At 41.6% G+C, this 25,526-nt stretch overlaps 2 protein-coding genes across 3 annotated transcripts; both read right to left on the reverse strand.

The window, feature by feature from the left end:
• Positions 1 to 110: 110 nt before the first annotated feature.
• LOC110489470 (uncharacterized) lies at positions 111 to 1,481 on the reverse strand. The gene has a single exon (XM_021562171.3). It carries the CDS (start codon positions 1,479 to 1,481, stop codon positions 174 to 176), a length of 1,308 nt encoding a protein of 435 aa, XP_021417846.1. The 3' UTR covers positions 111 to 173.
• Positions 1,482 to 3,885: 2,404 nt separating this feature from the next.
• smu1a (SMU1 DNA replication regulator and spliceosomal factor a) lies at positions 3,886 to 8,460 on the reverse strand. Of its 2 annotated transcripts, XM_021561305.3 has the most exons (12): positions 8,061 to 8,460; positions 7,484 to 7,694; positions 7,220 to 7,372; positions 6,860 to 6,970; positions 6,605 to 6,733; positions 6,262 to 6,381; positions 5,999 to 6,115; positions 5,754 to 5,881; positions 5,516 to 5,642; positions 5,191 to 5,358; positions 4,917 to 5,069; positions 3,886 to 4,574 (listed from the first exon to the last, which is right to left on the reverse strand). In XM_021561305.3, the coding sequence occupies exons 1-12, from the start codon at positions 8,084 to 8,086 to the stop codon at positions 4,476 to 4,478; spliced, it is 1,542 nt and encodes a 513-aa protein (XP_021416980.1). In that variant the 5' UTR covers positions 8,087 to 8,460; the 3' UTR covers positions 3,886 to 4,475. The 2 variants fall into 2 exon arrangements, with proteins under 2 accessions (XP_021416980.1, XP_090054564.1); XM_090198438.1 differs by having other exon boundaries at positions 6,605 to 6,970; positions 8,061 to 8,219.
• Positions 8,461 to 25,526: the final 17,066 nt, after the last annotated feature.

Below are 25,526 nucleotides of genomic sequence, written 5' to 3' on the forward strand. Positions count from 1 at the left end.
TCTTGTATGACTAAAGCATGATCAACAGAGCTGTCAAATGTTCTCACAATATAATGTTGGTAATGGATATGGAATTATTAATACTGTCAGAGATATGGAAACGGCAGGCAGTCAGTTCATAGTTCATTTACTGTTTCATTTGCCAACCTTAAAGGCACATTGATAAGTAGCTTTCAGAAACATTTTCGATAAATGACAAAGGGCCCTTTCTCCTCATAGTCTTTCCTCCGAATCCAAAGTGACTGGAAAGAGGACAGGGAGGCAAGAATTGAACCTCCAAGCCACACAGTGTTTTGACGCTCCTGGGATGCCACAATGGTAGTCCCACCACATGGTGCTATCTGGTTGAGCTCGCTCTGCAGCCGTTCAGGAAGACCACTGAACATTGTGGAGCCGCCACATATTAGGATATTCTGTAGCATGTCACTCTTCAATCTGATGTCACATTTATTGATACAGTTCATGACCATAATAGGAAGTCCTGGCTCACGGGATCCAATCAGATTTGGTTGGAATAGCACCTCTGGACAAAGAGAGCGCTCATTTCCCAATGAGATATAATTCCCATCTGGAAGCTTGTATTGCACCATGTCACAAACTCTTAATTCAATGTCTATATCAGGGGCTACATAGCAACATTTTGCCTTGATGTCATCCATTAGGCCCAATTTGTCAAAAGAAAACCCTTTTCCAGACTCCTGCAGTAACTTCTGCAAGTAAAGGTCAAGGCTTCGTCCTGCATATTCTGCACGACAGGTGTAACTTGGCATGTAGTGGCCGTCATCAATGGGAACTGCGTAAGAGCATCCATGCCCGCATTCCAAAACCAGTCCGCTAGTTCTGCCATAGGAATACATGGATAAAACGGACTGGTTTTCAATAAACATTGCTGGAGTGTTGAAGCTCTCGAACATGATTTCGGCGAGTTTTTCTCTGTTGGTGGTCGGACTAAGAGGAGGGTCACACAAAAGCACGGCGTGCTCCTCGCTTGGGATACCCAGCGTTTTGAACGAGTATTCCCACAGTCTCTCCATTGCATCCCATTCTGTTACTATGCCGTTATGCACCGGGTTGACGTGGGATATGTCTAGTGTTTCTAGAATTTCCCTCCCCACATAGCCGTGCTTGTAATCCAAGGGGCCTTTCCGCGCCAAACCCACAACACTGGGAATTACGCAGGAGGGCGCATCTGCCCCAGCAAACCCAGTTTTCAGGTATCCTGTACCGACATCGATGACTACCGCCTTGGTGCACTTCACGATACCCTTCGCCTTTGGACTCGACTCCTCTTCATCAAGCTCTGTTTTCGGTTTAGATGATTTGGATGTCTTCTTCAATTTAGGGTTATCCGGAGAGGTGTTTTTTGACTTCGAATACTTTTTCTTTTCCTGACTGTTCCCTTCATTCACTCTGATCAACTTTGCGACTTTTGCAGGACCCTCACTTGGAAGAATGGGATCCACAAAAGTGTCGTTATCCATATTTTTACTTCAAGGTGTAGGCCATAACTGTAACATGCAAAAACCAAAAGCGCTACGTCCTGAACTGTGTCCCGACAGTTTTGAAGCGCCAGGATGATGCGCATTCAATCACTGTGTTACCTTTGTGACGTAATTGATCGTAGTAATAGTACACGTAATTTGGAATGCATATGTACGGAACAGTCAGAAACGAGAAGAGTAGCTGCAGATCGCTAATCTGGGTACCAGTCTTTTTAGCTCATATTCCACCCCTTGCCAGAGACTGGCCTTTTGGCAATATAAACGTTCAGTATGCAAACAGGTTTACGGCGCAGTTGCTGTTTGGTAGTTGGAAACAACATTCATATTTTCCATGACAATGTTATGGAACAACAATACCCTAGTCAAAAAATCCTATATGATTAGCGATTTTTTTCCAATCGAATCCTATAGGGTTTTGTGTCCCCTGTATCAGAATCCTATTGGACTACTTTTTTTTATTTTTTTTAAAACTTTTTTTACGAGTTCACTCCCAGACAGTCCTAGCAAAATTCTTTCTTGAGAAATTGCTCTTTGCTAAGAATCTATTTTTGTTTCTCTTTGACCATTTTTAATTGAAAATAATCACAGTAATACCCTTTACTGACTTTACAGTATGTATAGCCCATAATGTTGTTTTTTTAGAGCCCAGTCCCGTTTTAACCACGTTCTTGCCAGGATGAGCCTTTTATATCTCCTGTCTCCTGGCAAGTGTAGGAGTGGGCCAATGTGGGTGGATGTCTATTTTAATAAATCAATTGACTATACACCATTCACAAATAGATCTATTATACATTTGTTTTAGGCAGGTCCTAAGAAACAATTTAGGCTATAAAACTAGTCAAATGTATTTTCAAACGAATAGAATGGCATATTTTGAGTTTGTTACTGGTCTGTCAACACACATTTTGCCCTATGTTATAGTGCGCTAAGAATATAATGAAATATAAAATACAAATATTTTCCCAGCACGACATGCGAGATATAAAACGTGATATTTTGAAACCGAGCCCACCCAAGGCAAGCCCGTGCTATTTTGATCCACGTTTGATCTATTTTCTACCCTCTTGCCTTGTTAGGGAGCTGGCATAGGGTCTTACATGGAGAGTATCTTCGTCATGATACCCATAGAAAATAATATCAATCCAAATTGTCAACAGCATTAAGTCTCGTGTTCATACTTCACAAACTCCGCAGGATTTTGGAGTTGCCGGCGATCGAGCAAAAATAATAGGCCTACACTTAATTTAGGCTACATTATTACATGCTAAATGTTTCTGATCAGTAACAGATGAACTATACCACCTCCACTTATTTGCCCAGCCAGAGATCTAAACAAATATACAGATGGAGATTCAAACAATATGACATGAAGACTAGTCACAGGCTTTTGGTTGGGAGTGGGAGTGGGCCTAGGCTACTAAACGACTGCAAGTGAAGAGCAAAATAACCCACTTGTTAAATTACGTAACATGCTGGCAAAATGTTCTGTTCGGTGTTGATAAATGAGCCATCTAGACAAGATTACATTTCTACAGCCTGATTGTAGCCTAACCAATAGCAGAGATTCAGTGAAAAGAAGAGTCAGACATTGATTTATCAAGACCCCACGCTTGTCTCAAAGCAGCATGAAACGGTTGATCACACGTGGGTAAACTTGCTTCTATCATATATCATCTGGATGCCTTTGGGAGTTTCAGTAAGCAACAATTTTCCTTCAATTGCATAAACCTACTTTATTCCAGTGCATGTGGTGGGCTATGTGAAGATATGGGAGTAGTGACATGCCTTGCAAAGTTTAGAATTTCCAGGATGATTGTAGTAACAGGCGGTGTCCAGCAATGCTAGGCTTTTAAACACATGCAATTCTACTCACTTTGCCATAGGGCAGAGAAAGATGCAGTTTTACAAAACAATTTCTAAATATACCCATTTTGCCATGTGGTGGAGAGAGCCTTTTGCAGTTTTGTACAAATGTTCTGCATTTCTACACATTTTGTAATGACTGAGTGAGGATGAATAACAAAATCAATGGGGCCCCTGGAGACATACCCTGTTGGTATTTGGCCATGATTACTAAGACTAAGACTAAATTTCACCTGGCAAATTCTATTCTTACTCAATAGTAAGTTGAGACTCCGACTGAGGCCCCCTACGGCCGCTTACATCAGGAACCGGCCCTGCAGATTGCAATCATGCAGTAAACATTCCATCCGAGGACATTAATCATGTTTAGAAGTTCTATTGATAATCATTAAAAATGTTTGATTGCATGTAAATTAAAGAGTTGTATTGGTAATTTTGTATTGGGTTTAACAACTGTTCAAAACAAGTACCAAAAGTAAGTTCACAGCCTCTGCTTGTCAGGAAACAAAGAAAACACATACCTGATCAAATATCTTTAATGGGACAGACAAGAAATAGTACATGACAATCCATACGTAATAGCAATAACACATGCATTTCACATCTAGGAACACACAGCAACACATGAAAAGGTTATATCTGATCGGGGAAATACAAAAATCAACATGAGTCATTCACCAGAGACAAATGAAAGCCCTTTCCATTTCTTGCTGTGCAGTAACACAAGCAATTGTTGACCTGACTGACAAATGAGGCAAAATACCCAACCAGATGTTATTGGAAGAAAAAAAAATCCTATAAAAAAATATTTACATAAAGAAAAGTTTGTATTAAAAAAAGGTATGTCTAAAGCCCATGCCTGCACTCCCATTACCCCAGTGTTTCCCCTAGCTACACTTTCTGAGGCGTAGCACAGGTGCCCCAAAACAGCAACACATACTGCCAATTTGAATAAATTGGGGCCCAAAATATTTTAGTCTGAACAAAAAGAGCTAGATGGGAGTCACTACCTGGTCCGCCTAAAGTGATGGTAGAGGAAACACTGCAGCATCCCATGGGAAAAGCAGCTGGCATGCTGATGAAGGGGGCTTGTGGGGTTAAGGTATACGCTCAGGGTTTCCAGAGCTTGAGTAGGCCGTCCTCACTGTACGTGGAGATTAGGTTCTGATGGGGGTGGTGGGCGATGCCAATCACATCCTTCTCATGGACCTGGGATGGGGGAGACAAGAGTTTATGATGAGACAAAAGTCCAATACAAACTTTAGGCCAGGGGGTAGGCAACTAGATGATCGGAGTAAACTGCAAATTGACCCCGTCCCTCCAAAAAGCCTTTGGGGGTGTGTCCCCCCAAAGATCTCTGGGCTGCCTGTTGCCGACTCCTGCTTTAGGCTATAGTTCATTGTAATTGTGCCAGGATTGGCTAACATAAATTTTGATTTACGTGCATAATCCTGACTAAATTGACAACTCCTATTTTTATCATTGAGAAATAAGTTTTAACCAGGCTTGGGGTTGATTGTTTTTAATTCACATGATTTGGAATAAACATACTGTTAGGGTTCTCTCCAGCTTGCCGGTGACTGTGCTGAAGCAGTAGAGCACAAAGTCCTCTCCTACACAGTATATCCACTCGCCACGTGGAGACAGTGTACAGCAGACAAAGTCTCCTCCCTCCCTCTTACCAGAGCTGAAACTTCTCACAATCTGGAGGACAAAAGGGGAATAAGGTCATACCAATATCATTTTTTTAATATTCAAAATTAATACTTCATATTCATTTTTTTTAAATGAAAAGTGACCGTAAGTGGTCAAGTTAAGTCCTGACCTGGCCCTGCATGTTCATGATGACAACAGTGTTGGAGCGGTTGCACACCACAAAGTGCTCTGGGTTCTTGGGCAGAAGGATGACGTTGTTGACTGTGATGTCGGTGCCGGCCGAGGTGCCCAGGGACTTGAAGGTGTTAGTGCATTCTGTGGTCTTCATGTTCCACACCTGACAGGAGATTCACACAAGTGTTAATCAAAATCCATCAACATATATTCTGCTGGAAATGCAGGTACACAGGACATACCAAGTCAAAATACAGTCAAAATACAGTATTATGGGACTGTTGGCTTCTAGCAGCCTTTTGCAGAGTGGGGGTTCATACCTTCACAGTGCCGTCAGAGGAAGCGCTGATGATATGGTGGCCGTCAGGTGTGAATGTCGCTTCATTAACAAATGAGGAGTGTCCTCGGAACTCTTTCAACGACTTGCCCGACTTCAATCCGTGAACCCTATGGAACGCAAAAACATCAAAGTTATGGTTCCTTGGTGACCACTGTTCTATAGGCAGGAAAAACAAAGAGAAACCATGAGAGAAAGAGGGCTTCATGTGTGCAGGTCACCTGATGGTCTGGTCGAAGGAAGCACTGAGCAGCTGGCTGCTGTCCTTGCAGAAACTGAGGCACGTGACACCTTTACTGTGGGCGCGCTCAAAGCGCCGCAAGCACTGACCACTCTGGATCTTCCACACCTGTCAGAGGAGAAACGAGGTAGCGAAGGTAGTGCGAGTATCCACTCAACCCAATGCAAGAGTTTGAACATTAAAAAGTTGAGGGGAAAGTGACATTCCTATAGTGCCGGTAGAGACCTTTATTTTGCCGTCCTGGGCCCCTGTGGCCAGCATCTCTGTGTCCCTGCTGAAGCACATACACAGCACTGCATCATCCATCATCATGAAGTTATCCTGCGCCTGGTACTTGAGATCCTATCACACACACACACACATTTGATAAGGTCATCTTATTAAAACTCCACCAAGGCAGTAAAAGGGTATTTTGAAAACTTCATGAATTGAAATCAAGTGTATTTTCCCAAATCAGAGTATCAATTGGTGTTAGATCACACACGCACCTTTCTGATTTTGCCAGTGGTGAAGTTCCAGACCTCGATAAAACCATCCACTGATCCTGTGACTAAGTACTGACCATCAGGGGAGAAGCGGGAACACTCCACGTGGGACTTCTGCCCAAACTAGTAAGAATAACACTGCATTATGATGACACCCAAGCAGAACTCCTTGTTCTTGTTTTCATGCATTGTGTTTTTATGCATAATTTAATTAAAATGTTACATAACCAAGCCAGTACCATTGAGATACAACAATCTCTGTTGAAAAAAAGACGAGGCCAAGGGCAAGCATCAAAACCACCCTTACTAATAAACACTGGCAATACCATAGCTGGACATACAGTACCTTGATGTGTCTAGTGAGCTGTGTGGGGAAGCGCTCCTCCTCCACGTCCTTCACGGCTGCTTTGCCCCTGAACAGGTCAATGGTCATACCTGGGGGCAGGAGACCCTGGTGCTGTTGCCATTTTAGGGACTGAGAGACAGAGATGGTGGTTAAAATACTAATCTGCATAATATTATCCTGGTCGTAGATCAGACTATGTGCTGAATTAACATGAAAATACCATATATTCCAGGTGTATAGGAACATGTCACCCACCTGTCCCAGCAAGGCCATGAGACGGGAGGGGGGCACCACGCTGACCTCCCCGGCCAGGGCCTGGGCGATGGCCACCCGTCGTTTCTCCTTACTGCTGCCATCTGGGTAGGCCTGGAGGACACAGAGGGAGGAGAGCACACAGACACTGAGCAATGACACAAACACAAGACCGCAGGAACTCTGAAGTCAAAACACTATAGGACATTTATTAATGCTATATTTCAGGAGAACACGGGTGAAGGTTATTTTTGGTGTTCAATTAAAGATGTTCAGGCATACAATAGAGGCACAGACATAACCAGACAACCTGGAAATAATTTATACTGAGTTATATCTCCCCTATACACGGAGTGAACTCACCTCTCTGGGGTCAAAGTAGGAGCGAGCCAGCAGGTTCTCCAGGTGAATGTACCTCTCTGGTTGCGTCTGCTTCAGCATGATCATGGGGTCTGTTTGCCTTAGCAAAGACCTGGCTGCTCCCAACTCTCTCAACTCAATGAGCTCCAACACCACCTAGGGCACACAAACGCACTTTACAAAAAAACAATGACATTGCAGCAGAGCTAGCTAGAAAAGAACGTTCTGGTGCATACGAATTCCAAATACAACACGACAACGTTTTACCTGTTCATACAAGTCTATCAAAGTCTTGTCAGGGAGCTTGAGGGACTGAATAGCTTGCAGCACAGTATCCCAATGGCCACTGTTGATGTCTGCCACGAAACTCTCGATACTGTCCACAGTGTTCAAAGACACCGTGGTCTCTTCCTGTAGGGTGGTCAATGTCCGGTGCAGATTGTTCTCTTTCAGGTACTGCATTATCAGACGAATCACGCTGCAAAATCATGGGACACTCCATCAAGGCATGTCATATTTTGACGCAAGACAAGTTCTATCTAATCGTGTTCGCTTGCAAGCCAGTTAGCTAATTTAGGCGTTCTGACAGGCTAACGTTAGTATTAGTTAGCTAAGACTATTACAGCTACATTAAAAAGATCACTGGTGGGTACAAAAACACTGAAACATAGCTACCTAGCAGGCAAGTTATGTTAGCTTAGGTAGCTAACGTTTACTGGATACAAGCTGCTTGCAGGTTGAGGTAGGCCTCAACTGAGTTTAGAGCTGCCACGTGAACCATAATAAATAAACAAAACATTCAGCCATTTACAGTTGTGCAAATATGAATAGCTATAATACTTACTCGGCTGATTCCACCTCCAAAGACATGACTAAATCACCAAAAAGTAGATCGCTGTGAGTAGAGAAATCAGCGCAAAGGCAAACTAGGAACGAACAGTCGTTGAAGTGGGCGGAGTTTCCAGCAGTAGTAGACTAGAAATATATTTTCAAAATAAAAGTAGATTCACGTCAATAACGTCTGTAGTCGACTACATGCATCAACCAATGCTTGTGTGTGACGCCATCGTCTTTCGACTGATAGATTGCTATGTCATATGATGTGGTTAGCTGATACGTAAAATACCTATCCAGTTGTTGTAAGATCTGGTGGGCGGCAGCAACGTCTGGGCAGCAGGGGAACATGACCTGTATGTAGGCCCAGGCAGGGCCCTAATGGCGGTTTATTCAGGGCTGTGTTCAGTACGAAAAAAACGTAGTGGAACTTTCAATTAAATGCGGGAACGGGGCTTGGGCTGTTGGTTCAAAATGCATGCTGCCCTTTGATGCTGCATTCATAAACAAGTGGGAAGGTGGTAATTACCAGTTGATGAAGTCGTAAATACCAGTTGGATGCATTCAAGTGCTTTGAACTCGTTGAGAAACGCCGATTGGCTAATGGCCAACAAGCTGCGTCAACCATGAACTAAAAGTACGGTTATCATGCTTGTAAACAAAAAAACATGAATAGATTACTTTTTGTAAATACTGTTTTGTAGTTGCATTTAACTTCCAAAAATCCTGTTATAGAGGTAATTTCCTTAGTAGGTGACATCAGAGATCACCCCGCCACACCCACCAAATGGGTCAAATGTACCTCAAAGTCTGTTCAAGAACATTGAAGAATGCTTTGAGGAAACATGTTGTTCAGTACAATGCATTATGCAACATAGCAAACGTTCAATCAAATTGGACGCACCCCAGGTAGGCTACTGCATCTACACAGGCAGCCCAATTCAATTGTTTTCCCCCCATTAATTGGTAGTGTAATGGGGTGGTGTATGCATGCACCTTAAATTGGATGCGATATGCCAACCAAATCTCAAAAAAGAAGAAGCAGTGCTTGCATTTTTATCGTAACATGGACGGCCTCCCGGGCATAACAATACTCAGTCGGGTATAAATATAAAGAGAAATATAAAGTATGTGGACACCTGCTTGTCGGATATCTCATTCCAACATCATTGGCATTAATATGGAGTTGGTCCCTCTGTTGCAATAACACTCTTCTGGGAAGGCTTTCCAGTAGATGTTGGAAAGTAGCTGCTGGGACTTGCTTCCATTCAGTCACGAGCATTAGTGAGGTTGGGCACTGATGTTGGGTGATTAGGCCTGGCTCGCAATCGGCGTTCCAATTCATCCCAAAGGTGTTCGATGGGGTTGAGGTCAGGGCTCTTTGCAGGCCAGTCAAGTTCTTCCACACCGATCTCAACAAACCATTTCTGTATGGACCTCACTTTGTGCATGGGGGCATTGTCATGCTGAAACAGGAAAGGGCCTTCTCCAAACTGTTGCCACAAAGTTGGAAGCACAGAATCGTCTAAAATGTCATTGTATGCTGTAGCGTTAAGATTTCCCTTTACTGGAACTAAGGGGCCTAGCCCGAACCATGAAAAACGGCCCCGGACTATTATTCCACCCACACCAAACTTTACAGTTGGCGTTATGCATTGGGTCAGGTAGCGTTCTCCTGGCATCCGCCAAACCCAGATTCGTCTGTCAGACAGCCAGATACTGAAGTGTGATTCATCACTCCAGAGAACGCGTTTCCACTGCTCCAGAGTCCAATGGCGTTGAGCTTTACACCACTCCAGATGATGCTTGGCATTGCACATGCTGATCTTAGGCTTGTGTGCGGCTGCTCTGCCATGGAAACCCATTTCATGAAGCTCCCAACAAACACTTATTGTGCTGATGTTGCTTCCAGAGGCAGTTTGGAACTCGGTAGTGAGTGTTGCAACCGAGGCCAGGCGATTTTTATTATTCTTTAAAAAAAAAGGTTTTTATTTATTATTATTATTTTTACGAGCTTCAGCGCTCTGCGGTCCCGTTCTTTTATGTCTAGCACTTCGTGGCTGAGCTGTTGTTGCTCCTCGAAGTTTCCACTTCACAATAACAACACTTACTGTTGACTTGGGCAGCTCTACAGGTGAAAGAAACACACACCTATTTCGGCGAGGTGCTAGCTAGGGGAGTGGAACACTTTTAAAAAATAAAAGAAAGCCGCACACTCTAGGAGCTCAGATGCAAAAATATTAATGTTCAACATTTCAACAGACAAGCTGTCTTCAGGGTATAATGACAAACACTGCGGGATGACTCATTTATATGGTGTCAAAAGACACACAGGTGTCTGTAATCATGGCCGGGTGTGGCCGGATATCATTGGTTAAATCTCATATATTAAAATAGCATACATAAAACATAAATGGATAGTGTACGATCATAGATACAATTTGGATACATAAGCCTACAAACATTTACAATGAATAGCAAAATCACAATCATCACAAGAATGGCTTCAGATCAAAGTCTACGTTGAGACCGAAGGGAGCAAGGGTCTTTAAATTAAAGATCCAGGAGGCCTCTCGTTTCAACAATAAATTGTCGAGGTCACCCCCTCTCCTAGGGAGGGTGACATGTTCGATGCCAATATAACGCAGAGACGAAAATCGAGTGGTTTTCTTCCAAAAAGTGGGCCGCAACTGGGTAAGTCGAGTTTTTGCACCTAATGGTGCTAGGATCCTCCGAGATACATACTTTTAATTTGCGCTTTGTTTTACCCACATCGTTTTTACCACAAGGACAAGTTATAAGATAAATAACGGTCTTAGTGGAGAACATGATAACACCTTTGATTGGGATCTGTTTCCCTGTTTGGGGGTGTTTGAAGGATCTACATTTATAAGTGCCATTGCATTGAGCACAGCCATTACATTTGTAGTTTTCATCCAGTAGGGGCGCAAATACACATTGTGCAGGGATATCTTGGTGGTGGTAAAGAGTTTACCAATTGATCTCTGAGGTTTCTGCCTGCACTCGGCGGTCCTGTTCTTGTATGACCTACCACTTTTTGACTGAGTCGTTGTTGCTCCTAGATGTTTTCACTTCAAAATAACAGCACTTACTGTTGAGTGCTCTAGCAGGGCAGAAAGTTGACAAACTGACTTGTTGGGAAGGTGGCATCCTGTGACGGTGCCACGTTGAAAGTCACTGAGCTCTTAAGTAAGACCATTCTACTGTCAATGTTTGTCTATGGAGTATGCATGGCTGTGTGCTTGGTTTTATACACCTGTCAGTGAGGGGTGTGGATGAAATAGCCAAATCCACTCATTTGAAGGGGTGTCCACATACTTTTGTGTGTATAAATATAGTGGCTATGGGATGTATAGACAATACAGACAGTATATGGATAGAATATGTAATTTATCTGAAGAATAGTATATGTACAGCAATAGTTAAATAGGATAGGCCTTGACTAGAATACAGTATATACCTGGGTAAACGGTATGTAAACATTATTAAAGTGACCAGTTTTCCTTGATGATGCACATAGGGCAGCAGCCTCTGAGGTGCATGGTAGAGTAACTGGGTGGTAGCCGGCTAGTGACAGTGACTAAAGTTCAGGGCAAGGTACTGGGCTGAGGCCGGCTAATGGTGACTATTTAAGTCTGATGGCCTGGAGATAAAAGCTGTTTTAAATTCTCTCTGTCCCAACTTTGATGCACCTGTACTGACCTCGCCTTCTGGAGGGCAGGCAGTGTGTCCACGGTTGCAGACGGTGCAGTTTCAGTACCAGGCGGTGATACAGCCAGACAGGATGCTTTCAATAGTACATCTGTAAAAGTTTGTGAGGGTCTTAGGGGACAAGCCAAATTTCTTCAGCCTCCTGATGTTGAAGAGGCGCTGTTACACCTACTTCACCGCACTGTCTGTGTGGGTGGACTGTTTCAGATTGTCAGTGGTGCAGACAAACTTTAAGCTTTTCACCTTTTCCACTGCGGCTCTGTTGATGGGGACGTGCTCTCTCTGTTGTCTCCTGAAGTTCACAATCAGCTCCTTCATTTTGTTTTCCTGGCACCACTCTGCCAGGGCCCGTCGCCATTGGTAGTCATGTTTCATTTGAGAAGACCTGTTTCATTTGAGAAGACCTGTTTCATTTGAGTAGGCTAGCAGTCTTATCAACATAGCCCACTTCCTCTTCGAATCAAACCAACATAGACTGTAGGCCTATTCTGCAGTCTTGTCTCTGAATGCTTCTTCATGCAGTGTCAAAGCTTACCATAGGCCTACTTGTGTCCCTGTCAATAAGAAAACAAAATCATTTTTGTTGCTGATGTCTTGCGAGGTTTTGTACATAAAATAGTTTTGGTCACACTTTATTTGGATTGTTCAGATAGTCCATCTGTAGGTGCTCTACAGATAGTTTGTTGATAGTCTGACCATCTGTTCATAAGCAACTGCTTGCTAAGGTTAGGGTTAGATTAGGGGTAAAGGTTAGGGTTAGTAGATAGTCTAGTGTCTGCTGGTTTTTGTTTTTTCCTTTCAATTAAGACCTAGACAACCAGGTGAAGAGTTCCTCACTTCCTCATCAGTGACCTTAGTTCATCAATCAAGTTCAAGGGAGGAGCGAAGGCCTGCAGACACTCTGCCTTCCTTGGAATGAGTTTGACACCTATCCAAAGAGTATTTTCATATTTCCCTATTTCCCTAACTTCAAATTCCCTGGTAAAGTAAACATTGAATAAATAAATAACCTTGTTCTAAACTTCCCAATAGACCCCCCTGTACACCACCCTGGCAACATCCCTTGAATGGCCAATGGCACTTTCACGCCATTTTCTGCTTTTCCCAAATTTGTTCAACAGGGGGAGCTCCACGTTTATAGAGAGGATAGTCTCATCAGTACTCTCTGCCAGTGAAGGTCTTTCAAGGTTATGATGTTCAGTGCTGTGCTGCACCAGTCCAGCTTGTCGTTCATTTCATGTATGTTTGTGGGGACATTGGCTCAACGCTGCTTAGGCTTGGTATTAAATAACTTTTGTCAGAGAAAAAAACGCTATATGTTTGCATTGTTTGCAACAGTATTGCATTGCACATGTGAACATCGTCTGGTAAAAGCTGAGTAATTGCTCCCTCCCTGATTTTTAATTAGACTTGGTCTTAAATGTCAGTATTTGGGATGATTGTTCAGCAAATAAATATACTGTCAGTGTGTATGATACAACTGGAACACTGAGATGTTTGACCCCACACATGATGAGCCGTTCTCCTAATAACATCAAATACATGACCTTATAAGACAGAAACAAAATACCACCTGTTTTATCTTCTTGATGGGGGTCTGATTCATTTGTCCCAAGAAGCTATTCACCTCTGTGCACTAACAGTGTGTGCATTAGTCGGCTCTTGAGTGTGAAGCAGGGGTGGGTGGGAATGGGCTAAATCGATTTTCCTTCTAGGCAGCTTTTCCCTGGGGTCCTAGTTCTCCATTGATAAGCCGTTATTGATCCTGGAGTCTCCCAGGCTGAGGAAGGAGAAAAGGAAAATAAGTGAGAATAGTGAACCAGACAGGTCTAGCCTATTCAAATGGCTGTAACATTCACATAGTCTACAGTGCAAACAAAACCAGCTGGCATCAGAATACAATTAATGATGGCACATCAAGGTGATGAAAAGCTACAGTACAAATGTGAGTGTTCCTGCGAGGCAATGTGTCTGCACACACAGGCACAGATGCATGGAGCTCCCTGAACAGCCTGGCTTGGAGAGATGCACAGCAGTGGGGTATCCTTCTTCCTGTAACACAATAAATGGAGTATCATAAAGCTCACCACAGAGAAACCACTCTTCAGTAGAAAAGCTACTGGGCTGTATCACATTGTATTTACATGAAAAACCTAGCAAAGTGCTGACACAAGCAGATGTTTTGAATGGTGTTGGTGCTGTCTTTACAGACGCTGGGCTGACTCCTTGGCTAAGGCCGCTGCACGGATTTAAGTAAATGTGTGACATGTACAGGGTTTGTTATTTTTTGTTGATGAGGAAGTCCCGCTTTTGGGGGGCCTTGTTGTTGAGAATGCACAAGAGGTCTGTATAAGCTTTACAGGATGTGACAGTATCTTGTCAGTTCAATCTCTGATCAAAGGGATGCTTTTGTGGGTTAGGATGCATTGGCTGTGATTTGAAATTTCTAACAGAGTTATTTTATTGGAAAAAGGGAATGACGGAATGAATCACAGTTTACCACAAAAGGCTTATTTGAATGAACTTAATAAGCGACCAGAAATGTTGCATAATCCTTGTCATAACAATAGTAACAGTAAACTAAGTCATATGAATTGATAAGATCATGTAATGGACAATGAAAACTCCCGTGGGAGGTTAAAGATTCAGTCTACGCTACACTACAGTCGACTTGCTGACAGGGCTCTTGTCATCTGTCGTTGGAAACACAAAGAAGTGATGAGGCTGTAGTTGAAGTGTTTTGTAATTGTTAAACCATCCTTGCTTATTTTCATCAGTGACACTCCACACAGTACGGCTTAGAACATACTGCGCAGTCAGTAATTGCTGTGCTTAAGGTATTTACATACACACATGCAGACTTAGTTCGTACTGAAACAACAGATAGGCTTAACAAGTTTGAATGAGGGTATTAGGCATAAAACAAAAGAAAAATAAAGATAATTTGTGGTAGCCTAATTAATACTGTTATTACCAGGCAATTGTTTGATGATAGGATAGAGTGATGGAAGCAGAATGCCTTTCTTCCTTTTTCCCCAGCTTTGACAATACACGTACACTTCATGAGTTATTGGTTCCCTGCATCTACTTATTGCAGTGCAGAGTCAAGATAATAACCAAACCCATCTTCTGTTGGACTGCTGAAAATGATATATACTCCTTAGGCGAACCCATTTTCCAGACTTTTTAAAAGGGTTACATCATGGAGAATGTATTCTCTTACCATGAGCACCGTTTAGCTATTTCAAATTCAAAACATGCTAAAGCAAACAGTGGAGAAATAATTATGCAATGCCTTGACCTCATTTGGGATACTTGCATTCTGAGATCATTTTGTAACAGGACAAATTCATCTGTGCTTTAATTAATGTTTCATTCAAGTGAAACAGAGCTGTCACTGTCATGTAAACATCAAAAAGAAACACACTTTGCTCTTGCAGTGGGGTCTAGAGAGGTAGGACTGGTGTGGGTCATTTTAAAATATTAGAACACATCCAACAGTGCTCGTGGGTTCTCTCGGGCGACTGCTGAGAGGGAAACAAACTGAAATGTCACTGCCTTGTACCTACCCATTGTGCTCCTCTGTATAATAATACTTTTTGAAAGGAGAGTGGCATTTGTCGCCATGGGAATAGGCCTGGCTGTCAGAAATTACTGAAAGTACAGCAAAACCCAGTTTGAAAAGGTCAAACCCGTATAATGAGAATTAAATGCCATTTTTCTCAGGATATCGAAGATCCATTTCAAGATTCCACATTAATTATGGCCACAACTACCTTGAAGTATTTATCATTAGCATATAGAATTAGTTATTATTAATTATTAAAATGTAGGGAGAAGTCATTCTCCCTCTGGCTTGCAAAAGTAGCAAGTGGGATTGTTCCAATTGCTGACAGTAACAATTAGCCTATCAGTCACACATACTTTAAAGATGCTACCTACAGTTCTCACTTCCTACCAGGCAGCTGTTGAAAAGCTACGTTTACACATCTTCCAGCTACAAGGAAGGCCGCCTTTCCCATCTGAATCAGCCATATGTTGTGTTTCTACACCGAGTGTACAAAACATTATGAACACCTGCTCTTTCCATGACATTGACTGACCAGGTGAAAGCTATGATCCCTTATTGAAATCAATTGTTAAATCCACTTCAATCAGTGTAGATGAAGGGGAGGAGATAGGTTAAAAAATGATTTTTAAGCCTTGAGACAATTGAGATCTGTGCCATGCAGAGGGTGAATGGGCAAGACAAAAAATGTAAGTGCCTTTGAATGGGGTATTGTAGGAGGTGCCAGGTGCACCGGTTTGTGTCAATAACTGCAACGCTGCAGGGTTTTTCACACAACAGCTTCCCGTGTGTATGAAGAATGGTCCACCACCCAAAGGACATCCAGCCAACTTGACACAACTGTGGGCCAGCATCCCTGTGGAATGCTTTCATCAACTTGTTGAGTCCATGCCCTGACGAATTGAGGCTGTTCCGAGGGCAAAAGGGGGGGGAGGGGTGCAGCAACTCAATATTAGGAAGGTATTCCTCGTGTTTGGCATACACAGTGTATTCACTATGTCTTCATTTGCAGGAAGAAAGCAACACTCAAAAGATGAATGAACTTTCCACCCTTTCAGTGATTGAATGCTCCTTTTGCTCTCACACACTCGTGTTGACTGGAGTGTGAAGATTAAGATGTGTGTCCATCTGTCAGTCTTTCCCCTCCGGTGTGTCTGGTGCATGCTTGATCAGCACAACGTGAGGGCGAAAGGGAAAAGACAAGTGGGTGCACTATAGACAACACACAGTCTTAGAATTATCTCCAGCCTCTCCTCAAGTAAGGTTGAAATTAATCTGTAATCTCATATCACCCTCCAATGTTCTGGTGTCACCCCAGTCTTAAGCTATGATCCAAGAGGAGCATGTCAGTGTATAATGACTATGGTCATGAATCATGACACGTGCAACTGAACTGCAATCAGCTTGGTCGCTCTCAAAACGTTCTTTGAACATTGCATGTAGTCTCAATTTAAGAGATCACTCCCAGGGCACAACACGTGTTCAATACGATCACCTGGGACTTCTTGACTTCTCATCGGTACAAAGTCCTCAGTACAGAACTAAGCTGCCACTTGGCCATGCAGTGACAAGCATTACAGAGCAAGATGAGAGAAGAGGTAGGATAGAAAAGCGGTAGAAATAATTCTAAACAATATGGATTGATTAGGAAGAGAGGGAGCATGCAGTGGTGGAAGAAGTACGCAATTGTCATACTTTAGTAAAAGTAAAGATACCTTAATAGAAAATTACTCAAGTAAAAGTGAAAGTCACCCAGTAAAATACTACTTGAGTAAAAGTCTAAAAGTATTTGGTTTTAAATATATGTAATATAAAAAAACGACTTAAGTAGTACTTTAAAGTATTTTTACTTAAGTACTTCACACCACTGGGAGCATGTGTGTGTGTAGCAGGAGACGGAGAGGGAGAGACAGAAAGAAAGGGTAACTTGGTCTTAGCTCAGCACTGTTACAACTCTACCAGCGTGCCACAGCGATTTCCTTCCCCCTGCGGGAACCTGATATTAATCAATGGGACACATCGTTTAGCCGTGGCCATCGACTTCCACAAGCATGGAGCTCCACAGTTCACTCTGCTAATGTGTCTATTCACACACTTTTTCAGGGGAAAATGGCTCTGGATATTATGTAAAATACTACCATTATAACACCATACCTTGAGGTTGTGTCATGGAAATCTTTTGAAACCCTTATTACATACATTTACGGAAATGTTTTTCAGATTTTTCTATGTTTATGTAGCTGTTGTTGTTTCCCTCTGATGTATGTTAGTCCTCCAAGTGCATTATAGCCACAGTAGGCCAATGTGTGGTTTATTCTTCACAAGTTTGGTCATGCTGTGGTAAACACTGACTGAGCTAAACCATGAGATACTGTAATTGGTATGTTCCGAAAATCACAGTGTTGATAATTAGGTTGCTTATAAAAATGCTGTCGTAGACCTGGGAAGGCAGCAACATGTGTTCTTCCTGACAGCGCCAAAAACATTTATCTCCATTCCTCAGAACGGATTTCACGTGACATGGAAAATAGCACAGGCCGTGCTGCTCAAGGATAAACAGTGTGGTGTGTGTGTGGAACACAGACAATGTCTTCAAACTTTTTTTAAATTATCAAAGTACAACATGACATACCGGTAAATGTTCTGTTTACACCGGTATAATAATATCATCGCTTCACTGCATTCTTCCAACATTGCTCATGGAGGAACGTTTCCCATTTGCTAGGAAGACATTCATGCCAGTATGGCCCAAAAATATCTTTGGTATCTCAGATTGTTCTGGCAAGTCTCACATAGAAACTTAATTGTGAGGAATAATGTTTGACATGCTTTTTACACTTGTGCTTTAACACACACCATTTTTTGGAAAATCATGATGAAAGTGGCTATTTTAAACCTATACATGCTTCCTAATATTATGCTCTAAAAAATGTATTATATCAACAGTACCAGTCAAAAGTCTGGACACACCTACTCATTCAAGGGTTTTTCTTTATTTTTACTATTTTCTACATTGTAGAATAATAGTGAAGATATCTAAACTATGAAATAACACACATGGAATTTTGTAGTAACCAAAAAAGTGTTCAAAATATATAAATCAAAATACATTTTATATTTGAGATTCTTAAAAGTTGCCGCCCTTCGCCTTTAACAGCTTTGCACACTTTTGGCATTCTCTCAACCAGCTTCACCTGGAATGCTTTTCCAACAGTCTTAAAGGAGTTCCCACATATGTTGAGTAACTGTTGGCTGCTTTTCCTTCACTCTGCGGTCCAGCTCATCCCAAATCATCTCAATTGGGTTGAGGTCGGATGATTGTAGAGGCCAGGTCATCTGATGCAGCCCTCCATCACTCTCCTTTTTGGTCAAATATCCCTTACACAGCCTGGAGGTGTGTTGGGTCATTGTCCTGTTGAATAACAAATGATTGTCCCTCTAAATGCAAAACAAATTTGATGGCGTATCGCTGCAGAATGCTGTGGTAGCCATGCTGGTTAAGTGTGCCTTGAATTCTAAATAAATCACAGACAGTGTCACCAACAAAGCACCCCCACACCATCACACCTGCTCCTCCATGCTTCACGGTGGGAACTGCACATGCAGAGATCATCCGTTCACCTACTCGGTGTCTCACAAAGACAAGACGGTTGGAACCAAACATCTCAAATTTGGACTCATCAGACCAAAGGACCAATTTCTACCAGTCTAATGTCCATTGTTCGTATTTCTTAGCCCAAGCAAGTCTGTTCTTCTCAGCATGAAGGCCTGATTCACACAGTCTCCTCTGAACAGTTGATGTTGATGTTGAGATGTGTCTGTTACTTGAACTTTGTGAAGAGTTTATTTCAGCTTTAATTTCTTAGGCTGGTAACTCTAATGAACTTATCCTCTGCAGCACAGGTAACTCTGGGTCTTCTTTTCCTGTGGCGTCCTCATGAGAGCCAGTTTCACTATAGCTCTTGATGGTTTTGTGACTGCACTTTAAGATTATTCCGGATTGACTGACCTTCATGTCTTAAAGTAACGATGGACTGTTGTTTCCATAATATGGACTTGGTCTTTTACCCAAAGAGGACTATCTTCTGTATACCATCCCTACCTTGTCACAACACAACTGATTGGCTCAAATGCATTAAGAAGGAAAGAAATACCACAATGAACTTTTAAGAAGGCACACCCGTTAATTGAAATGCATTCCAGGTGACTACCTCATGAAGCTGGTTGAGAGAATGCCAAGTGTGTGTAAAGCTGTCATCAAGGCAAAGGGTGGCTACTTTGAAGAATCTTGAAAATAAAATATATTTTGATTTGTTTAAGGCTTTCTTGGTTACTACATGATTCCAAATGTGTTATTTCATAGTTTTGATGTCTTCACAATGAGTAGGTGTGTCCAAACTGTTGACTGGTACTGTATATTCTGAAATACAATTGTCACGCCCTGACCTTAGAGATCCTTTTTATGTTTCTATTTGGTTTGGTAAGAGTGTGATTTGGGGTGGGTATTCTATGTTCTATTATTTGTATTTCTATGTTTTGGCCGGGTAGGGTTCTCAATCAGGGACAGCTGTCTATCAATGTCTCTGAATGGGAACCATACTTAGGTAGCCCTTTTCCCACCTGTCTTTGTGGGATGTTGACTTTGTTTATGGCACATAACCTTTAGCTTCACGGTTTGTTTTGTAGTGTTTATTGTTTTGTTCGGCGTCTTTTCTAAATAAAATAATATGTACGCTCACCACGCTGCGCCTTGGTCCAGTTCTTTCAACGGCCGTGACAACAATTGTATTTATTCAACCTTAAAACATTTCTTATCTCAAAAGTACCATTTTTGATTTTGTTCATTTTGAGACGTATTGTTTTAAACAATATACTCTACAAGAACATCACATTTCCAGAGTGTACACTTTGCTACTTTTAAAGTTATGAAACATTTTGTGAGCGCCACCAACACAGTGAATGGGAAAATGGATTCAAAGGGAATTCCCTCTGCTGGTGATTTGCTGAATGTGCCATCATACAGGAGGGCTATGATTGGTTAGTAACCTATAAAACCTATTTATATGTATAAAATTGATAAATTCTTCAAAAGTAGCAGAGTCTGTTCTGCAAATTGTATTTGTTTTAAGAGTGTTGTATATTGTTCCAAGCAATGTCTAAAAATAAGCCAAATCAAAAAAGGGTACTTTTATGCAAATAATTTTTTCTGTTGAATAAATGTATATGGAAAATAGTATTTCAGAGTCTAGACATACTTCACATTTTAGAGCACGCCGTTAGCAGTATAATCACACCAAGATGTTGTCTGTACCATGTACGGTTCACAGATCATAGTGTCTTATAAAGGGGGGATACCTAGTCAGTTGTACAACTGAAATCATTCAACTGAAATGTGTGGGTTAACTGCCATGCTCAGGGGCAAAATGACCGATTTTTACCTCCTCAGCTCAAGGATTTGATCCAGCAACCTTTCGGTTACTGACCCAATGCTCCTCCCTGCCAGGCTACCTGCCGCCCCATGACAGGAGTCAAGTATACCGATATTGGATCTTAATTTGACTTATATTGTGACAGTAAAATAATCCTACAACAGGATTTGAACGTTTAGTACATAGTGTTGCAGAATCGATAGTTAGGCTATAAGCAGTTCAACAGTAGCCTACATGAAAAGTGCAATAGTGTTTTATAACTGTGTGTTAGTGTGGGTTTTCAGTGAATTTATGTAAATCACGAAGCTCATCTGCATTTCCTGCTGTGCAGGAAAATTCTCAGCAACAAAAGTGATCAAATTAGTATGTTACATCTGTAGGTCGAAAATGGCTTAAAATGGTAACTTTCATCATGATTTTCTCAAATGGTTTGTGATACAAATGTATAAAGCATATCAAATATCATTCCTCCCAATTAAGTTTGTATGTGAGAATTGCCAGAACAATCTGAGACACCCAAAATATTTTTGAGCCATGCTGGGGTGGAATTGCCCATTTGACTCTTACAGGTCAGTTGCTCTTTAGCGTTTGAGGGATGAAGCCCTATCAATAATTAATTGGCTAAAATGAAATTTGTCGCTTACGCCAGATGAGGATGGAGGCAATGAGCTATAGGTCTTAGGCTCCACACCTCTCTGACCTTACTACATCACACAGGAAATAGGTTAAGATATAATCACTTTCTGGGAGCCGGTCTGGATCATACATCTGGCCCAAGCTCCTTTACAGTGTGGTTGCAATGCTAACAGGCTGCCTTAGCAATGTCATATGTTTTCCCACAGTGGTTTATCAATTTACGCTGAAAAGCTAATGTCACATTGAGCCCGTCACTGTGTACTAAGGTTGTATTTCCAGGGATTTATATGACATGGGGAATAACTAGCCAAGGAAGCGTATGGATCCTTTTTGTAATGTGGATAGTCCAGCTACTGTAGCAGGGCAGTTTCTGGCAGTTTGGGGTCCCTAAGGAAGATTTTGTTCCTCCCCCCCCACCTCACGTGCAAAACATTTTAATGGCCCCCCTCTCGGCGGTGGAGGTCGGCGGGCAAATTTCCTGCAGGTCAGAGCCCCTGGGCACGTGCCTTGTGTGACCGGTCAGTAATTTGCCCATGATTACTACAAGGTTTAGATTGCTGGGTACTATAAGGGATTCTAGCCAGCTATCTATAAAATGTTAACTGACATGGGCTAATTGAGTGACTGTCAGTGACTGACATGACAAGAGGAAAACTACTGATGCACAACCAAATTTCGAAATTGCTGTTGTGTATTCGACTATCCTAGCTAGCAGACCACCACTGACTTCCTGAAAAAAGCCTGTCTGACTTTCTAAGCAGCCGCCGCTTATGTCGTTTATGCCTAGAAACTGCCCCGTGCTGTGGTCTTGAAGTGTAGACAACTGATTGTGATATAGACTGCACCTTATATATTTTCACCAAAAACAAATAAAAAAGCCATAATGCCACATTCTGACCCATTCTAGTTTTCATCAGGTGAGATACTATCCAATCACTTCTTTTATCGACTATCAAACTCTCTACTCTGTCTCAAGGAGTCTGCCTGGGTCCCACAGGGCTGAAGGAAGATGACAAACAGAATTAAAGTGACACAAGGGGAATTTCAGGACACGTTCCTAGGATATTAAAGGCCATCCAATCTTGCACCGATTCCCTCTCCCCTCTTGTCTTTCTTTCAGTCTCGAAGCAATGAAGATAGCCTTACTGAACTGGGAGTTGTCTCCCCTGAGACGGCAGGTTATGAGAGAGCAACGCATAACGTTTTAATCAATAGCCACCCTCATGAATATGGTGTTTTGATGGGTTTAATTCGCTGCTTCATCCCTGAGAGTGCTGTGAGGGGATTCCCAGATTAATGATTGCATTCAGTGTTAGCATAGAATCCCACTCAATCCCCTCAATGGGAGACAGTATTAGCCGACGCTTAAACTGTTAGGGTTTGTTCTGCACTGCATTGCAGTGGGATCCCAAAATAAATAAATCAACAGTTTGTCAATCCAAAACATCAGAAAATATACAGATGTTCAGTGATAAAGGAATTGCCTTTCATATTATAATTAAATAAAAGTGGATGACCAGCAACACAAGACTGCAGTCTGTTCTGTGGTGGAAAACGGATTGGGACAAGAAATTGGCCCTGGCATTTCTAACACAACAGCAAATTTCTTCCCTTGAGGCCACATTATTAGCCAGATAATGGTTATTTTGTGCAAAAAAACTAGTTCGACCGGCCCACTGGGCTAAAAATGGACCATCCCAGATGGTTAGTCCGACCCTGGAGGAACCAGTCATTCAGTGCTTTCAGAAAGTATCCACACCCCTTGACTTTTTCCACATTTTGTTGTGTTTCAGCCTGCATTTTAAATGAATTAAATGAAAATGGTGTGTCACTGGACTACACACAATACTGCATAATGTCAAAGTGGAATTATGTTTTTAGAAATTTGTACAAACTAATTAAAAAGGAAAAGCTGAAATGTCATGAGTCAGTAAGTATTCAACCCCTTTGTTATGGCAAGCCTAAATGAATTCAGGAGTAAACATTTGCTTAACAAGTCTCACAATAAGTTTCATGGACTAACTCTGTGTGCAATAGTGTTTAACATGAATGACTACTTCATCTCTGTACTCAATATACTGTATATTCACAACTCAACTACTCCTATGCAGACTTGTCTACAGACGCTACCAGTCGAGCAGTGAATTTCAAACACAGATTCAACCACAAAGACCAGGGAGATTTTCCAATGCCTCACAGAGAAGGGCACATATTGGTAGATGGGTACAAATAAAAAAGCAGACATTGAATATCCCTTTGAGCATAGTGAAGTTATTAATTAGACTTTGGATGGTGTATCAATACACCCAATCACTACAAAGATACAGGTGTTCTTCCTAACCCAAGGACGGGGAGGAATGTAACCGCTCAGGGATTTCACCACGAGGCCAATCGTGACTTTTAAACAGTTACAGAGTTTAATGGCTGTGATAGGAGAAAATTGAGGATGGATCAACAACATTGAAGTTACTCCACAATACTAACCTAAATTACAGAGTGAAAAGAAGTCAGCCTGTACAAAATAAAAAATATTCAAAAACATGGATCCTGTTTGCAACAATAAACTAAAGTAAAACTGCAAAAAATGTGGCAAAGAAATTAACTTTATGTCCTGAATACAACGCATTATATTTGGGGAAAATCCAACACAACACATCACTGAGTACCACTCTTCATATTTTCAAGCATGGTGGTGGCTGCATCATGTTATGGGTATGCTTGTCATTGGGAAGGACTATGGAGTTTTTTTGAGGATAAAAATAATTGGAATAGAACTAAGCGCAGGCAAAATCCTAGAGGAAAACCTGTTTCAGTCTGCTATCCAACAGACACTGGGAGACAAATTCACCTTTCAGCAGGACAATAACCTTAAACACAAGGCCATATATATATACATTGGAGTTGCTTACCAAGATGACATTGAATTTTCCTGAGTGGCTAGCTACTTGAAAATATATGGCAAGACTATGGCAAGACTTGGAAATGACTGTCTAGCAATGATCAACAACCAACTTGACAGAGCTTGAGGAATTGTAAAAATAATAATGTGCAAATATTGTACAATCCAGGTGTACAAAGTTCTTAGAGACTTACCCAGAAAGACTCACAGCTGTAATCACTGCCAAAGATGATTCTAATGTATTGACTCAGGGGTCTGAATACTAATGTAATATTGGGATATTGGGATATTGGGATATTTCTTTATTTTATTTTCAACACATTTGCAAACATTTCTATAAACATGTTTTCACTTTGTCATTATGGGGTAGTTTGTGTAGATAGGTGTTTTCTAAAATTTTATTTAATCAATTTTGAACTCAGTCTGTAACACAACACATGTGGAATAAGTTAAGGGGTACGAATACTTTCTGAAGGCACTGTATAGCCCACAGATCCTCTTGATGGCAACATGTTTTGAGCTCCCGCTGCAGATTCATTCAGTATCATTACAGACACCCTGACATAAAAGGGCTCTTAGCTACTTTGTGTGACTGAGCATAAAAAGACCCATCTCCTTTTCGCTGGCTCAGGAACATAGAAGGTATACAAGTCTGCATTGTTCGTGTCAAAAGTAGTTTGATGTATTTTCGAGCATCTGATCTCCCCAAAGCAAAGTCATCCCAGAGGAAAACAAGTCACGAGCATCTTCTAGTTTCTTTTTCTTTGTAATTCCGTATCGTATAACAATACAAAATAATGGCTGTTGACTATATATGTTGACATCATGATCACAAGTTGCCTCAGGAATCTCCATGGATGACTGCTCTCTGCTGGTTCATTCAGAAAATAAAGTTCCTCTCAGAAGGTAATGGAGATCTCGCTTGCTGGTAAATTGGCATCTTATTTCAAAATTGTAAAAGATAAGGCCGCCTTGCAATTCAGTGATCTTTTATTCACGTTTGATCAACCCATTTGGCTTGCGATTTAAGCAAGTCATTTTGGATTGTGGTCTTGTGGTTTCCTAAGAGAGAAATACTTCTTATCAGGTAGAATCCTTTGAATACCTTCATAAAACAGGTACCACTAGTTCAAGTTGAGTAGCTGAAGATGTGACCGGCATCATTAAAGGCATCTATATTAGTCCAGTCGCAAGGCGACTAAACAAGACTGA

The sequence above is a fragment of the Oncorhynchus mykiss genome, chromosome 14, assembly GCF_057628025.1.
Source record: "Oncorhynchus mykiss isolate SJ-2025 chromosome 14, ASM5762802v1, whole genome shotgun sequence".
Taxonomy (NCBI): domain Eukaryota; kingdom Metazoa; phylum Chordata; class Actinopteri; order Salmoniformes; family Salmonidae; genus Oncorhynchus; species Oncorhynchus mykiss.

Bases quoted from the DNA above. Each gene is read 5' to 3' on its own strand.
- LOC110489470 (XM_021562171.3), bottom strand. From the start codon at position 1,481: ATGGATAACGACACTTTTGTGGATCCCATTCTTCCAAGTGAGGGTCCT.
- smu1a (XM_090198438.1), bottom strand. From the start codon at position 8,086: ATGTCTTTGGAGGTGGAATCAGCCGA. The intron at 7,373-7,483 runs GTAAAACGTTGT...TGTGTGCCCTAG, and splicing joins TGATAGACTTGTATGAACAG to GTGGTGTTGGAGCTCATTGA. The intron at 5,882-5,998 runs GTCTCTACCGGC...CTCCTCTGACAG, and splicing joins CCCAGGACGGCAAAATAAAG to GTGTGGAAGATCCAGAGTGG.